Genomic DNA, 18,360 nt, shown 5'->3' with positions numbered 1-18,360 from the left:
GGCAACCGTAAACATCCGTAGGAGGAGTAGAAGCAGTGCTCATCATCCCGCGTGCATTACAGTTACCTCCATTGTAATGGCCAATTGTGTGCATTTGATATCAACCTTTCTGGTTGAATCTAGTGCAACGTTACCAAGTGATTTTGGGTTCCTAGTGTTTGCTAAACTCCAAAAGCATTTAAGACAGAACTGGAAGGCAGAGTTTTATAGTAGTCTAAATAGTTAGTACTTTACCCCACGAAGTACACGTAGTGTACTACACCACGTTGTGCCACTTTCAAATTACAGAGATAGTTATAAGGAACTCTAAATCCAGTTTTTAAAGAGAAAACCCATGATGAGTTTTCTATATTTGATGGGTTGTTATAACTTTAGCTACCGAACACTGTATTATGTATGTATTAGTAATCACAATACAACAATGCATGAAAATGACACTGACAGGGGAAATTCTCCTGCCTAATGAAGTATTTTCCTTTTAACACACTAGAAAAAGTTTTTGACTCTGTAATAGTACAAAGTAAGCCAGATTCGCATCTCAGAATGAAAAAAACAAAAACAAAAACGAAACAAAAAGGCTTTCATCGACTTTTGCTTTTATTTTGCTGTATAAATAAGGCAGATACACATTGGCTAATCACTGAATTTGGCCTTACAATTTCATAATCTCAAAAAGTAATTAATTCACAGATACAAATCCTGACATTATCTTCATACATCCTCAACAACCTTATTTCATTTAGTTTATTCCAAAGATGTAGACAAAAAAATACAACCATGACCCACCTTGTGTAGTGATTAAAAAACAAATACTTAACAAAAAGTTGACAAAGCATAGAGGAAAAGACAATCATACAGAAACAAATCCATCTCATGTTACAGTGCTTTAGTATCCTTAGAGAGCAAAAGATGACAACAAGAATTTCTGTAAACAATGTGAATGCAGGTATTGCAGCGCATTTGTAAATATTGCCTCACAATGCAATATCACTACAGGGTGTGTACCTTTGAGCAGAGAGAAATCTGGCACTTTAGGCCTAATCAAAGGACTTTGGTATATTTAGAACTACGACACTGTTAAAAAGGTACATCAGAAAGGGAACCTGCAGAGAAGGCTACATTCTTGGCAATAGATGGTCTACTATACAGTACGTACCCTCACTTCATCAAATTGTTGTACATACAGTATAGCTGGTAGAGGCTTTTTAAAGCACTGTTACATATCAAAGTTGGTCATTTAAATGAACTTCCAACAATATCATTAACACAATTAAGTAGAAATGATGTATAAATAAATACACCACTTGGTACTTTATACGATTGAATGACACATCTGGAAAAAGATATGAAAGATGATATAGTGTACATCATAAGAAAACAAAAAGATTTTGTGCAATAATCTGCATACCACAGTCAAAATGTGACTGGGTAAACACTATTGTCATACAATAACAATAGGAACCAAAACTATCCACACATACATTCAATAGACATGTTAGAGGTCCTATCAGACATTTGCTTTTATATAATATTTACAGGATACACGACCCTACTATATAGCGATTTTATCATTGCATTTATTTTGTATGTGTATTTGTAATTAGTATGGAATTTACACAGTGCATGACACTTCTCCTAGATAATGTATATTTACTGCTCTTGAGCATTATTTCCATATAGACATGGATAAGGACATCATTGGCATAACAAATGGCGTCTTGGCAAATGAAGCGAGGTGTTCAGGATGTGGTCACAGCACAAATTAATACTGTCAACTGTTAACACCTCATGAAAAACTGCTGACATAAAGCCACTTAAAGGTGTAATGTTTATATGGTAAACAAATCTATCAAGTATTTGAGCTTTTCTAATATACTTTTCTTAACCTGCTTACACTTTGTTGTTTTCATTCTCATCAATGGAAATGACAACATCACACCATAATCATTCAAAATGAAACCCTTCTAATTTCAACATACTATCATATCGTAAAACTCCACTTACTATAACAAAGGGGCTACCAGGCTCTATCTCACTCCCTAGCCCTAGCAGAAATTATGTATCCCTATATACTCCCCTTATTAACTTTTACCAACCCAAATTCTGAGCCAAACGTGACTCTTCACATATCAGTCCCTAGTCAATAGAGTTTCTTCCAGTTGTATAAATCCTTCAAGGTCAAATCACCTTTTTCTCAGGCAGCAAGCAAGTTTGTCTTTAGTGTTTCCTCGGTCGTCTCTACCTTGTTCTTCTTAAATTCATAGGGTTTCCTCTACGGTAATGGTTTGAATTAGCGTCTGATATTTTGACTTTGGCTCTAGTCCCAGACTTCACAAACAGGAAATATTGTAAACAATCTTCATGGCTGGCTGGTGCCGTCCTTCTCTGGAGGGGCAGGCTCTGGGTCCACTGTGAGGCCAACTAAGGGTCCGCCGGCTGTGCGTGGGTCCATTGCAGAATGCATGACAGTCAACCATACATCGTCCATGTTTGGCATTACAAAGATTTTCTAAAAGAGGAGAGTGAATGATGGAAGGATAGTGGGTGGTCTTTCAATTTTTACTATTCGTAACACATGGGATGTCTTAGAATTTGAACCACAAATAGTGAGCACATAATAAATAGGTTATGTGCAACTGTTTATATAAAATGTCTAAAAAGGGACAGTGTGTAGGATTTGGCCGCATCTAGTGGTGATGTTGCAGATTGAAACCAACTGAATACCCCACTGCTCACTCCTCTCGTTCCAAAACTACGGTAGCATGAGCCGGCGGTACAAAACCGTGGTTTTCCGTTGGCCTCGCTCAGAGGCCATCCTTACACTAATAACACTACTTTGATCTAGGAGTTGAATATAATTTCAAAATATGACAGCATTTCAGATCAAATGCAATTCATTTCAATGGAATGGATGCAGGGAATCACATGGTGACTTCAACTTTGGCAAACTTTAAAATTTTTCTATCCCTAACCCTGTTGTCGGTGTTCAAGTGTCTAAAAATCTAAATGTAGTGTTCATCAATACCTGGAATTCCTGGTCCAGTTTTTTCTCGATCCAGTCTGTAACGTGAGCCAGAGTCACTTCTCTTTCCCCCAGTTTAGGTCGCGCTTTCAGTTCCAGGTGAGGCGGTTTCCTGAAGCCATACCTGCAACAGAAAGGTCAAAACACTCAAGGATTACCTTATAAACATTAGTAAAAGATGAAAAATTAACAAATGGACATGTTTCACACCACACATTTTGGCCTGTGCTAGCAGGAAAAGCACAGGTGTAATTGATAACATTTGAAACCACTGCATTCCATCAGGTGAGGTTAAGGCATTTTGTGTTAAGTATGTTTTTCACAAGATAAAATTAGCATCCAATTAATATCACAGTGAACGTGAATTACGGATTCACCTTGCTAACCAAGCTGGCTAGCTAGCACTGGCGTTAGCTTGTAACTCAGCAATTGCTATGCTACACAGTACATGGCCCCGCCAGGCAAAGCGCTTCCCCAGCTCCACCCTCTTGTCCAAATGTCATCACTTTAGCCTTCAAAACACCAAGATGGCAACAGATAAAATATCAATCTCAAGGCTTTAAAACTGTAGACTACAAACCAATTGGTGACATCACGGTGGCTCCGTTCACATCTTGTATACAGTCTATGGTCCTGGTAATGTGCATGCTGGCTCGTTGTCATTGCTTACTGTGATACTGGATGGAAATGGGTCATTGCTAATGAAATTTGTTTCACCTTTGCTTTTTCTGTTATGACAAGTCAAAATGACTGCTTTGAAAAAGTCTATTGATGGTCACCACCAGCAGAGGGCATTGACGTTTTAAACAAAGAATTAAATTTTTCAAATAAAACATACAGGTGTGGAGTAGACTGAATTTCATTTGTTCTGATAACAGATATCCTCCCTGTGTATGTTGGACATTAATCATTCCACTCTTTAGAAATACAAGTATGTAAATGTTGACACGAGGGAGGAAATCAGCTAATTAAGAGTCACCTGAAAGCCATTTTAATCAGCAAGAGTCAGTTGTGTTTTCCTTCGGTGGGAAAGTGCTATCTTTGAGAAAGGTGTGATTATTTGTCGGTCTGACCAACAGCATTTCACAAATGAGTTAGTAGAAAAACATCCCTCCCTTTACGTACCATATCCTGTCAGTGGGTGGAGGCGGTATGTTGACAGCCAGCATTCCTCTGAGTTCCTGCACCTCCACTGTAAGCAGGAGCGGCGTGTTAGACACTTCCTCCATCTTCTTTTTGATGAACTCTGTTTCTGTGGCCTTCTGGAAGTATTTGGACTTGGTGATCTTGTCCACGAAGCGCATGATCTTGCTGGGTTTGTGGCCTCCAACGAAACTGTATTCAATAAAGGGTCAGGGTTAAATTCACATATTGAATTTAGTATGGCTGGGCGTCAATGAAATCTAATGATACAATTTTTTGACAACTGATATTTAATATTTTTGATGAATTCCAAGCCATGCCTGGCAACACATTGTTGGAGGACAGTTATGTCTTTTGTCCCAATTTAAGTCATTCTCAGTCTCAGTCTTTTCACCTCCCTCAAGTTTAGAACAATAAATATTTTGTCTCCATTTTTTTCCTTAAATGACTACTACATACATGTAATATAATTTTGTGATTATGGAATTTGATTAAGTGAGCACAGAGAATGTATATAAATTCTATCTCACCCCTCTGCTGCAGCCGAGTCATTTGAGAGATCTGAGGAATCTTCCTCATCGGATGAGCCTGCGCTGGACGACTCTTCATCACTATCAGCCAGGCAGTAAGTCCGTGGCCTGTAACTGGAAACACATAAACAAACAAAAATGGATTAGGGTGGGCACACATGCACACACATTTGCATGCATGCGGCAAAACATGCAAATGCTGTGTTTCATTGTGCTTCTATTGTACAGTACCAACAAAACAATGAACAGATGAGGTATGGAAACAAGGTGACACAAGTGTACATGACCCATGTGCACAACCTAAACTTCTGGAAACATAACAGTTTAGAGATAATTCAGTAAGTTTCCACCGGGTTAGGTTTTTTTTTGTTTTTACTTTCAGGAGTCATTTGATGTGAAACTGAAACTTGACTTGTTTCCTCAGCACTAGCAAAAAAGACCTCAGTTCTCATTTCCTGGCAATAAATCTAGCCCTGAGAGGTACATACTTTACATGCATGCACACTGTATTTTATGGATGAACCAATTCAATATACCAGATAGCTATTGGTAGCGGGAGGGAAAAAGTTTGATTGGTGCATCTTGCAAATTTACCCTGACAAATATGAACCTTTTCTGTTTGTTGCTGAGAATGAATTTGGGGGTTGTACATGGTGTGTTCAGTGCCTTCATTTGTGTTTGTGACTGAGAAAATGAATACTGAATGAGATGAAGAATTGGGTGGTAACATGAAATGAGACAACCCCAAAACTAGAGAATGAGAGTTGAACAGAAAGATCATGGTTGAAAGTCAAGCAGCACTCACCAAGAGCAGAAACACATCCGATTAACAAGGTGGAATCCAGAAGGTAGAGAGAGAATATCAGAGAAAAGAAAGGAGAAGATATAAAAGACAGTAAAGATATAGAATACTGAGTGAGAGCCAGACAGAATGTGGCAGACACCTGACAGAGACACATATACCTTTTAGTGTCTAGTGTCTTGAAGCTTTTCTCAAATCTGTGTTTTTAACTGTCTCACCCGTCTTTGCCAAATTCCCCAGAGCGGACACTTTCTCCCTCCTTGCCCAGACGAATGAGGTTCATCTTGGTTTCCAGGGTCATCAGAAAGGAGCCACTGTAGGAAATCTCCAGGTCAAACCACAGACCTAAATGGACACAGTGGTTATTAGAAATGCTGATGGGAGACAAATTTGAAAATGTGAAACTGTAAAAGTGGAAGATTGGGTGATGCATATGCAGTAAAATAGATGAATTTACTGTCATGTTACTATAGATACACACAAGCATCGTCATGTTAAAAAAAAAGTACCTGTTGACAAATATCTGTTTTGATCTCATCGTATTGTCCAACCCTGTTAACAAGTTAAATCAAGGTAGTTTTAAGGCCAGTCTGCTCGACACAGACAGCACCTAAGGCCACAGTCCTTCTCCCTGCCTATTAAATCTCTCCATCTTTCCCTTACTCCTTGGTTTCCCTACCTCTAAGCCCCCCCCCTTCATTACAGAAGTGGGGAACACAGCAGATTTGATTTTCTTGATCCCTAAGCCTCGACGAGAAAGACATGATCACACGTTCCTGTGTACAGAGAGCCACATCCAATCCTGAAATTTGGTGTGGTTTCTCTTTGCACCAGTGGGAGGCAGCAAAGTATGAACATTGACACAGGAAATCTGAATGAGGTGAGGAGTGAGTGAGTCAGAGGATGACAGCCATTCTAAACCTAACTAAGACTACATGAATTCAATGCAAATACATGGTGCTACATTTAGTGCACAGCTGCCAGTCTTTTTCAAATCAGATTTCAAATCGCTTTACTGACAAACGCATACATGGCCCACAAGTCGTCAGATAGGATCAAGAAATGTAATACTGGAAGGCAAAAAGAAGAAAAACAGCAGAGACTGGGTGTCCTCTCCTCACTGCTCTAGTGACACCCGAACACCAGCTGGTTGTGCCAAATTATGCGATAATGTAATGAGTCTGTTGTGCCAGAAAGAAAAACATTCAGAGTGAGAGTGAGTCAAACAAAGTGGAGGAGAAATCAAAGCAGAAGACATTCAGAGAAGGCTTGAGGAAGCCCTCAGAGAAAAATAGAGTCAGACAGGGTGATCAGGCTGGGTCTGCTGAACCCAGTAGGCCTTACCCGCCTGTCCTGGGGGGGCATGATGGATAATAACACCATGTCTGGCTGGTTCTAGGTTTATGCAGGGCACTGCGGTTTGTTAGTTTGGCAAGAGGAGAGCCTCAGTGCAAGCTGCTGGACACAAGGAAGTGCTTCCTTAATTGGCGTAAAGCTGTACGAAGAGTGAAGGAGTGTGTGTTACACATAATGCCAAGAATTGCCTTCAATGCAGAGTAAGTGCAAACACAAATAAGCATTGAACACAACTGCACAGGCATGCAGAGACAATTTCTTGTGGAGATATGTGCACATGCACAGCTGGAAAGGTTCATTGATCCATTGCACTCAGCAAAGGAAGGAGCTGGGTCAGACAAGGTAAAGGCAGAACTTGAGACAAAGGAGGATACAGCCACTGCAACACCCGTGGACATCTCCAAAGGGAAAATAAACTGACTGGTTCTACTCAGTTTTATATCTACCACTTCAAGGTAAAAGGCTATTGATCATAGAAACACACTGCAGAGAAACTCAATGTTTCATTCCTCATTTCTGCTGAGGTGTGAGCTGTAGGAACATGCACCTGTACCTCTTTCCTGCTTTCTTTCACTTCCAAGAAACAGTCTAAAAATGAAGCACTCTTATGTTTAAGATTGATTTGGAAACCAATTGCAGTTTTTTAATGAAAGTGCAATCGAAGCGGATGACCGATCCACAACATTTACAAAATTATGGCCTTTATACACGACTGTGTTTGAAGTGGCAGTTGGTGTGTTTTGGGCTTCCACACCATTGCCTTGTCAGTGGGAAATACAATCAATTGTTGCTCTCATTATCGGGTTATTATGGAAGTACTGCAGTGATAAAAATGAGGCAGTGACTCATGACAGGAGGGAGGAAGAGAGAATGTGAAACTAAAGTGTGAGTAAGGACACAAAGAGGAATGCAAGGGAATGCAAGAGGACGGGAACTATTTGGAGACTGTACATGTGAAATAGCCGAAGAGACAGATTTGTCACTGAATGTAAAGGAGATGAGAGAGGCAATGTGGGACAGCGTGATGGAAAGCTCAATGCTGAAGCATGTCAAAAAAACAAACATGGGAAGCTCCTGATCAAAACTAGAAAACAGTCAGCTGAAAACCTATGGGCTACTTGAGTCAACATAGTTGCGCAATTGCAACAGGCAAATAATGTATAGTCCCTCACAAAGTTAAGACCTCACATAGCTAAGGCTCCATTTATCCGATCCACAGATGCCCGGACCAGAAGACCTGCTAAAGTGCTTAGGGCCTCACTCTATTGTACTCAGCTAAGATGTCACTAACCAATCAAATTCTATTCTGGAAGCAAAGCCTTCAATTATGAAGTGTTTCCCAGGAACTATAGTGCACAACACCAGATTTCTTCATATCAATTGAGCATGCATGCCTTTTTGTAACACTTGCAACTTTTCCAGTACACAACAATACCCTATTGAACTCTGAGCAGTGTTACTGCTGGTCAGACCGATAGGCAGCAGCTGTAGAGCAGAGGAAAAGTTTGTATTTTGACCCCGACTGCTGCGTTATTATTATTATTGTTAGCATTGCATTCTAATTGATTGTTAGCAATGTGCGATAGTCACTATTGTAAGCATCGAACAGTGTTGTTTTCAATGGAGCTTTAGGATGGAGAGCATGTCATCCAGACACAGCCCCCTCAGCACTGTGATCTCATTAGTCACAGCAGGAGGAAGAATGAAGCAGTGGCCAGTCATGAGACAAGATGTCACTTCTGTCCTTGTGTGTAGGCATGCAGTAGATCTTCACCTCATTTGACATTTCACACTACTTCTTTCTTGTACTGCAAGACTTTGAAAATTAAATAATTTGGATTTTTGGAAAGATTGTGACAAAGCTCAAATTTGTGTTATGAATTTGAGTATTATGAGTACTATGGGTTAGTGATAATACACTGTTGGTTTGGATAAGACCTACAGAGGCCAGTTTAAAACACATGCGGTCCAATACATACTGAAATAACACACTAAGAACTTATTCATCACAGAAGCATTATGTATAATTACTCATCATAACCCATTTGAAGATAGTTGAAATTAATTGAACGAACTAGTTTACCTTTGTTTACTCCTCAGAGCATGGCATTGTGCACTAACAGATGGAAATTGTGAAATTAGGCATGAGGCACAATTCTTCTTATAGTCTACTCCACATATATTTATATTGTAAGTTCCAGTCAAGCTGCCGTTAGCCACTTTCTCCTGTGTGTGTTTGTATGACACAGCTGGTGTTCAAACTTTATTTTTACCCTCCAAAATGCTATAGTGATGAGTTGAGATGGACTGACATAACAACATACAGTGTAAAGAGAACCAGTAGAGATTTAAACCTGCAGGAACTGTCCACACCTCTGTGATCAGAAGAACTTGCATACAGTTACCAAATATTGATACTGTGAATATCGCTTTCTATAATCTAGGTAGTGGTAATAAATAAGCCTTCCATGGGCCTTCATTGTCCTTCTGCATAATAAATTATTTGTTATTTTGATGTCCTTTGTTTGATCTTTGGAAATTAAACTCAAAATCCTTGGATCTTTTCATTAATTTTGGTATTTGTTTTGATAGCGGATCAGCTTCAAAAATTGCATGATTATTGGAAAGAGAAGAAGTGAGCACAGTGAGCTGTTAAATGAAGAGCTGCCTCGTGTCGTGTGCAGCATAGAAGATCACACAGGATGATAGAAAAAGGCCGGCCTTCCATAATAAAACAGTAGTTTGTTTTATAGCACCTGTAGTATTAAATTGCATTTGCTGTTATCACCAGTAAATAGGGTGTCGCTAAATAAACCAGGAATGAAATCTTAAGGATTGCCACTTTAAAGTTAACAATGAAAACAACAGACTAGACTGTCTGAAATGTTCAATATAATCTGATGACTAAAACTATATATCGGAATGAAATTACTTTTAATCAACTAAAACTTGACTAAAGAAACAGGATGAGGTTGAATAAAACTAACAAGGACATTTGACAAAGGACTAAATAGTTGACAAAATGAATACTAGTCTGCACAATGCATGAAGTCATCCCAGAATACAGTGCACAGAGCTCAGTGTACCACACAGCCAGTATCCCTTTACAGAAACTACTGAATGTGAGTGTTTGTGTGTGTTTGACATGGATTTCTCTCTTGCCTCTGTAGTCAATGGAGGGTTTGGATGCCCCAAGGATTCTGGGAGTGGCCGAGCCCATGTCCAGTTCTGTCAGGGTTAGCTCATTCATGAAGTAAGGCAACTGGAAAAGATAAAAGCATGCAACTGAGCCGAGCAAACCGTACATGAATAATTGATTTGCAGAATATGACGTAATCAAATTGGGGGGGAAAAACACTGCAACGCCTGATTTGGTGTGAATGCAGCGTTATGCATGGATGACGCACACTGCCTTCCGCCACACCTTATAAATAACTTTCTCTACGTGTCAATCCATTTTTGGACTGAATTGTGCTCAGTCGCTTTTCACCAAAACTACACTATTACCTGTAGCTATTGTCAGAGGACATTGTGGATAGTCATACAAACCAAAACACATATACGAGTTAGCAAAGTAGGTTTTTCCTGGGGGGCAGGATCAGAAAGAGACATTAGAACAAAGGGATGGAAGTGAAGGATGAGGTGTTTCCGTCTTTCTGCCTCTGCTTCCAAACCCAGTGTGGCGCTGCTCGGGGATTTAAAGAGGTGCACAGAGATACATTTGGAGAACTTAAATGTGTATGCTCTGTGGGCTTGATGGTTCCATTATGATGGTGAGCATGACTCCTTTTATTTTTGAATCATCGCTACTCTTTCTGTTGTCCGTCTGTTTAAATTTCAAGGATTTAGGGTGTTAGGACTGGCCTTGCTCCACTCACCCGTATCTTGCTGAGTTTCATCTGAATCTTCTTGGAGACCAGTTCAGCCCAGTAGGGCTCGCCCAAGAAGTCCCAGAAGACCCGGCCAAGAGCCGCATTAACCCAGGCAAAAGTATTCTTCTCCTCCTCCTCTTCATCCCTGGGTTGTACCTGAGCTAGAGTTGTGCTTTGAAGCTTAAGACACAGCAGGCAAATGAACAAGGAGGGGAAAAGAAAATTAATCTCCTGTCTCTGTATAGGACTTTAAAACATTAACCCCCTACTATAACACTTATTCTACTCCTGTGAGGATAAGCCACAATGTTAGATGCTTGTTGTTTGTAATTACACATTTTGTAAAACTGTAAGGTTAAATTGCAATTGGCATGGCATGTTTGTTCCCCAAGAAAGCAAAAGGTGTTAATAGTATAAATGGAAGATAAATATATGTGCTACCTTCTTATCAGCCCCGGGGCTACTCTGAGGACTCTGAAGAGCAGGGCTGGCAGCTGCAGGGCTGACTACCGTCTGTTTTGGCAGTAAGGAGGCAATGTATACATTGTAGTCTAATAGCGGTTTGGTTTTGGCACTGCCTGCTGGCACTGAGGCGTCCTTTGATCTGGGCTGAGATGCCAGCGCCTCATCTAGACTGCCACGGCTGCTGCTGCGACTGTGAGAGCTCAGAGCTGTGGGCCACGGCAAATAAAAGGAAACGGTGAGGAATTACATGACAAAATCTCTCAAATTGACTTCTTCTGTTGCAGAGGGAGACAAATGACTTGCAGTAACAGAACATCAGTTTTGCTCACCAGTCTTAGTCCCAGCAGAACTTGAAGATTTCCTCAAGTCCGCCTTTAGCTTGGAAGCTGAAAGAAACCGCTGGAACCATTCCTCCTTCTCCCTCCCAGTCCTTCCAAACAGATAGAGGGTCAGGTCTCTACTGGACGAAGACGACCACCCTCGCTCCTGTCCTCCTCCTGTCCCCTCTCCTCGTTCCCTCGTGTTAAAGCTCTCACTGGCCTCCCACTGGTCCCCCTCAGCCTTTGACATGAAGTCATCCTGTTTGCCAAGTTCAATACATATGGGGTATTTTTTATTCCACACACGTTTCCTGGCCAGGCTCTGAGGCGCTAGATATACCTGGGGGAGGGTTACAGAAGACAGACCCGAGTCAAACACGGTTGGGTTTCAACAAATCTCCAGCAAAATGTCATAACTTTTAAAAGATAATTAGAGGGACATTTTCCGTGTTGTAGTATTTGTCATTATCTATCTAAAATCCAACATTGTTTAAGTAATAGCCTATTGTAATGAACTAGCCTGGGACTAAACTTACATATTTGTAAACTGACTTGTGTTACAGAACTAGTTCAACAGGTAACTACAGTTGACCTTAAACTCAATTACAGGAACATTTGGGAAAACATAAAAAAAGAGAAAAAAAACTATAACATCTAATTATGCCAGCAACATACTTTGCAGTTGGTGAGGTCATAGATCTTCTGACTGATGTAGGTGACTTCGGCTTTTGTTTCATTGTGTGTGGCACGGCGAGCGACATTATGGTTGGGTTTACTCAAACGAATGATGGAGCCCTCCAACCGGACATACACAGAGTGTGTCAGTGTGGCATGGTACGTCTCTGGGTCATAGTTCGATATATCGTTCATCCAGCCCTGGGGGGGTGGGGGGGGGGGGGGGGGGGGGGGGGAGACATTATACATGTTGATTACTTTTCAAGGCTTGAGTTCCAAAACTGTCATACTAGAAAACATGTGTATGCTTTTCTGCATTTATAGAGAGCTTTTGGACACCTGCAAACATAGAAGACATAACAATCGAAAACTGTGCATGGAAAATTAGGACAACCATGTCTCTGTGAGCTTCACACTGATAGAGTATCTTGTAACCGCGGTCATAAGCAGTTTGTTGTCATCTGCTTTCTGTGATCGACTCTGAAGTTCGTCTGGCTAAATTCAGCCCAGGAGCCACATTTAGTTTGTTTGTTACGTGACACTTCAATGCAAAAATAGAAATATGCATCTTAAATTGCATGTTTGTCTATATTCGCGGAACCCCATAGATATACTATGAAGACAAATTCTCTTTCATTATAAAAGTTTATGTAATGCCTTTTTATGGGCTCAACATGCTTTTGGCCATAACTCTAGAATGAATCACTCTCATAAGAATGCATATGCTATTTAAGATATGCATGTAAACTGCAACATGACTGGTTGGCGGAGGCATACAACTGGAAAGCAGTGATTCAATTTTTTTCATTTTATTACAATTTCGCAATATGTGGCCTTAATGTATAAATGTGGGGTGGTACAGTAGAGCAGAATGGAAGAAGAAACATGTCCACTAACTGACATGATAATAATAATAATAATAAGTCAATTATTAGTCTGATTTAGTTTCCAAAAGAAATACTTTTGGCTCACATAAGTACTAAAAAACATGATTTAATGGCATCAAAACATACAATCTAAGAACCCATCAGCTATCGGTCAGGGGGATTGAGCCTCTAGCGGGCCAGCTTTTTTGGCTAATAAAAAGCTAAATCGACGTGAGACGATAGCAAATGTGTTCCAAGGCCTTTGCAGCATACAAAACAAATTCAACTAATTTGGAAATGTTCACTGACCTTATGGATTTCTGGTTCCTTAATGTCCAACCTGGTCAGGTTCCACAGCTTCCCATGTTGTCTGGACTGTCTAAAAGTACTGCCAGAAGGTTTTGGTCCTGTCAGCCACACAACACCAATGGCTAAAAGAAATCCCAGTCCAATCCCAAGCAGCATTCCTCCGATGTAACTCGGTAGAGGTAAAACAAAATACCCATAGACCAGAACAGTAAGGATGATGAGAGTATAGTGTGGAATACTAGGTGCTGGCTCTATACTCTCTGATTCATCTTCATTGAATGGTTCCGTACCACCACTTAGTGGCACTTTAGTTTGACTCCCAGTTCCAGTATCATCAGTTCTATTGCCACCATCGCCGTCTGTGTCAGTACAAGTCTCAAAGTCCTCACTGTACAGGATGCAAAAGTCGTCATACTCTTGTTTAGCAAGAGCGGACATAGAGCATTTGTCTAGTGACATGGAAAGTAAAGATTTGTTGGGGCTCTTAGTGTCAACAGAGGCGATAACGGGTGACTCAGCAGTACCAGAAGCCCTGCTGTTGGGGCTCTCAGCCTCTAGGTCACCTTCTTCCTCCTTGATGCAGTAATTGTTGTTGCTTTCCAGGTGACCATTGACAGAAGTAATGTTGGAGAGTTCTGAGGCACTTGCAGAGAGGGACTTGGGCCGGTAAATACTGCTGCCACTCTTTTCATCTATCATCTTACTCAGCAGTTGGAGCGGCTCGGAGATCGCCTCAGAGAAACGCCGCTTAGTGTCTTCAATCCTTGCCTCAACTTCTGAGACTTTGAAGAAGCTGCGGCTATCTTGTGAAGTTAACGGCGAGGAAGGGGCGGTTTTAGAATCACCGGTTGACGACGTGGTAGCAGACGGCATCCTGGACTGTGTGAATTGCTTGAAGAGTTGCAGGTTGAGGCGGGATTCTGGAAGACGGTAGGGTGTGGAGGAAGAGGACGAGTCCTGGGATGTATCTGAAGATAGAGATTTGACAAGACTCTTCATCAGGTGCCTGTGCCTTACTGTTGGAGCAGCAACAGCAGGGATCCCATCCCGAGACTCTAAGTCAGAGGAGAGAGACTTCAGCAAGCTGAGGAAGGGTTTGTCACTGGAGGGAAAGCTCGAAGATTTAGTGGGAGAGGAGTTAGACGTTGAGCCTTTTTGCTCAGCATTTTGAGATGACGAACGGTTAGTGTGATGTCTAGAAACCGGAGACAGTCCGGATGCATCCTTGGCTGCAGATGTCGAGGACACGTCTTCAAACATCTCCTCACTTGCTTCTAAGGCCGTCACAATGTTTGAGTCATCCTGATCAGCTGAGGTAGTGGGGACACATGTCCAATACAGCTCTTCTTCTTCCTCCTCCTCCTTCCCAAGAGCTGAGAAGTGGATGGTGATGGTGTCCTTTGATGGCGATCGCTGGACATGGAGCTTGGGGGACGAGGCAGGTGGCTGTTTTTCTTTGGAGTGAGCGCTCTCTGCATGGCTGGGATGCTGGCTAGTCATTGCAGTCACACTGAGTCAGTCGGCAAGGAAGGAAAACAGAAGGCACGACATTAATTAACTCACTACAGTCAAAAATAATCTGCTATTGACTATTTTGATATTAAAATAAACGTTGTCGATTTTCAAACAAAAATGCCAAAAGATTCACTGGTTCCAGCTTCTCCGAAGGTGGATTTGCTGCAGTTCTTCATCTCGTTTGATGGTAAAATTTATATTTTGGGGTTTTGGACCTCAGTATAATGGGCATTTGACTATTTTACTTTTTCAAGACAAAGCGATTCATCGATTACTGGAGAGGATAATTGGCAACTTAATTGCAGCCCAATGCTAAGTTCAGTATACCATCGACTGTAGTATCTACAATTCAAAACTTTCTGATCTGAGACATGATTTACTATTCACGAAAACATGATTTGTTAAAAGTACTACAAATGCTTTTGTCATACATTTCCAAAATATAAGGAATAATCTCATTACTTAAATTAAAAGAAAAAAATCAAACACTTTACACATTCAGAGAGAATATAGAGTTAAATTGTTTGGAGGTGCTAAATGTTAAGCAAGTGATGGAGGCAAATTCAGCTTTTTGTTTTTCGTGTTACAAGCTTATTACAAGGCAACTAGCCCGCATGCAAGAGTTGGGGATACAGTTTTAGCCAGTGAGATGCTTTTGAAAGTAGACATTTGAACCAAGATTCACTAGTCCTCTGAAAAGTCCCTCTCATTGAAAAGGATTGCAACCAACATTAACTATCCAAGCAAAAGGTTTTGACTGTTTGTTAAGGAAGTCATCCCTTCAAATTGCCTGAATTGTTTCTCATATTCAAAAATATCTCAACATGTACTGTACTATGTGAAAGCCGTTGCTTAATTTGGGGTGACTTGGACGTTTGTGTATTTTGTAACTTATAGACTCAAAATGTGGGAGACAGGACGACCAGACAGCCGAAGGGCTTGGGCGCATTCCAGATGGGCTCAAAGAAGCGAGTCCCAGGTTAGATTCCAGCCTTCAATTTCCCTACTCTCTTAATAAAAGGCATGCCCAAAAATAATGTGGGAGACACGGCTGCTCATAGTATTTGAGCCGACTCTAAACAACAGTTACCCATCTCTACATCATGAAAAACAGGAACAAGTCAAAAGGACACACACAAACAGTTGTAGCATTCAAAAGGTTAAAAAAATAGGGGCGGGCCACACCATGTATCTTAGCGTAAGCAGATTGCTGTCTGCCCCAGGCAGTGACAACAGGACTGCGAGCACAATTAATTAATTAAATCAAATTAAAAAAATGGAGATAATGTATCATATTCATAAAAGACAACCTTTGATGACCATCTATCTATGAAGGCCAACAACGGTAAAGTAGGTTAGTGACGCAATTTCCAGACAAAAATGTGTATTTGTCTATGTACCTGTGTGGTACAGTGTTGTATCTCTAAACCAGTTTGGTTGTGTTAGAATTCAGTTCAGCAACAATAACGAATCTTAAATCATCACACACACACACACACACACACACACACACACACACACACACACACACACACACACACACACACACACACACACACACACACACACACACACACACACACACACACACACACACACACACACACACACACACACACACACACAGTGTTTTTGAAAAAGATTACCAAAATATGGGGGTTTGGCGTTGGAAAAAAGAAAGGAGTGAGCTACAGAGGTCTGGTAAGCGCACTCTTCCTCTTTGTTTGAGGTTAGCAGCTCGAGGATACATTTGACGCCATTAGCACAGCGCCAGAATCTCTAACCATTTTTGGTTGAGTTGCACTGTGGGTAATGTAGACACAAGGTTTTGACAAGAAACAACAATGTGTGGAATACAAGACGATACTGTGTTGATTGCATTGATTTTGACAACATTGTCAAACATAGTCAATGATAACTAGGTGGAGTACTCAGAGTAATTACACTTCCAGTTCATTCTACAAGCTTATGGCTGTCACTAGTGTGACTGTCACACTAGTGACAGCTTTATTATGCTGAGAAAGTTTACGACCAAACCATTGGAAACATTATAAAAGGTCTTCACATAATGCTCTTTAAGAAACAAACACATTTCAGCAGAAGGCATAGCTTCTGTTAGGGTATTTTGAAAAGATCAGCTCAGCCCAAGAAAAGGGATGGGTTAAATACACAAGGAAGTAGGTGCACTATTTGTAGTCTGGCATTGTTATTGTTAGGCATTTGTGAATGAGTGTTTAGAATTCAGACTCCCAGATCTCCGAATATAGATGCATATAGCTGTAGTGTGCTTGTAAGCTGCCCAGTGTAATGCAGAGCAATGAGCTTATGGAAAGGAATTAATTATTAATCTGTTTTTTCCCCCACAAAAACTTGGTATGTGACATTTAGTAAAAACCAATCATAAACAACACACACAACAAAACAAATGTTTGCTGTATTTCATGTTTGGAATGACATTGCTGCATCCGGTTAAATTTGCTGTATATGAAAACACAATAAGATCAAACGGCTGCCTTCATTTACATCTTTATTACATCCTTTGGCAGTGAAAACACAATTATGGCATTATTGACATTTGGCAATAGCTTTCTCGTGTCTTGTCCGTGGCCTGAGATCATGCTGGCTCACTCACCCAGACACAACTTAGTCACTCATTGTCACATTGGTCACGAGTGAGCATGTTACCCAGCCAGGCAGTCTGCCAGCCACCTCTGTCCCTATCCAGCAGCAAAACAATGAGGCCATTCTAATGGATCCCCAGTTGGACATGGATTTTATTTCAACATGTAGGCCTCAAAGGATCTAGCAGTATTTGCCAACAGCATATTAGGATTAGTGAGTAAGTGGGGAAGTATGTATGTATGTATGTATGTGTTGTCTGGAAGCTGATTCTATCTCCTAGTTTAACACGATGCAAAAGGAAACTAACTGAGCAAAAGACTGGGCATGTACAGTACGTCGGCATGTATTTGGCTGTCCATCCAAGTGTGTATGTAGACTGTCAATTAAGTGCTAATTTGTCTTGTGTTCCCGGTGCCTTTCCCTGAGCCAATGAACAGCCTAAGAGGACAGTGAAGAACGAAATCTTGTCATTCATTGGGATGAAGCCAATTACAGAAGGAGGCCAGCCTCATTAACCCTCGTGTTTTTGCACTAATTAGAGACATGTTCACACACAGGTCACTTCTTCTGTAACAAGCAGCTACACACTAGTAATGAGAAAAGACTCAGACCGATAAACATATTGAATGTATCCATGCAAATTAAGTGAGTAGTTGTACATGGCTGTGTGTTTAGCTACTGAATGTATTCTTCAAATGAACCTGAGATTGACATGCTAGTGAGGTGAGAAGATAGCAGTTGCAATAAAAAAAAAACTGTAATTTGCTATTTTAACACAGGGATGTCTTATAATGTGAATTAGCCTAAACAAGATTCATCCAATGTGTGAAGGTGTAAATTCAATCTCTAAACGTAATCTTACA

General features: G+C 40.7%; 1 protein-coding gene across 2 annotated transcripts in view; it reads right to left on the bottom strand.

The window, feature by feature from the left end:
• Positions 1 to 600: 600 nt before the first annotated feature.
• The window catches only part of LOC306784937 (testis-expressed protein 2-like), a 30,772-nt gene continuing 13,012 nt past the window's right edge, over positions 601 to 18,360 (bottom strand). The window contains exons 3-13 of one of the 2 annotated variants that reach the window (XM_079279135.1): positions 13,361 to 14,870; positions 12,186 to 12,386; positions 11,520 to 11,850; positions 11,167 to 11,396; positions 10,732 to 10,905; positions 10,016 to 10,115; positions 5,716 to 5,842; positions 4,696 to 4,809; positions 4,148 to 4,357; positions 3,026 to 3,146; positions 601 to 2,509 (exon numbers count right to left, since the gene is read on the bottom strand). In XM_079279135.1, coding sequence (XP_079135261.1) covers positions 2,360 to 2,509; positions 3,026 to 3,146; positions 4,148 to 4,357; positions 4,696 to 4,809; positions 5,716 to 5,842; positions 10,016 to 10,115; positions 10,732 to 10,905; positions 11,167 to 11,396; positions 11,520 to 11,850; positions 12,186 to 12,386; positions 13,361 to 14,870 — 3,268 coding nt within the window. In that variant the 3' untranslated portion in view covers positions 601 to 2,359. The remainder of the gene's footprint in view (positions 2,510 to 3,025; positions 3,147 to 4,147; positions 4,358 to 4,695; positions 4,810 to 5,715; positions 5,843 to 10,015; positions 10,116 to 10,731; positions 10,906 to 11,166; positions 11,397 to 11,519; positions 11,851 to 12,185; positions 12,387 to 13,360; positions 14,871 to 18,360) is intronic. The other variant, XM_079279136.1, reaches the window with a different exon arrangement.

Source organism: Melanostigma gelatinosum (assembly GCF_949748355.1).
Source record: "Melanostigma gelatinosum genome assembly, chromosome: 11".
NCBI lineage: Eukaryota > Metazoa > Chordata > Actinopteri > Perciformes > Zoarcidae > Melanostigma > Melanostigma gelatinosum.
The sequence above is the reverse complement of the archived record's forward strand: the minus strand, read 5'-3'. Positions and strand labels throughout refer to the sequence as shown.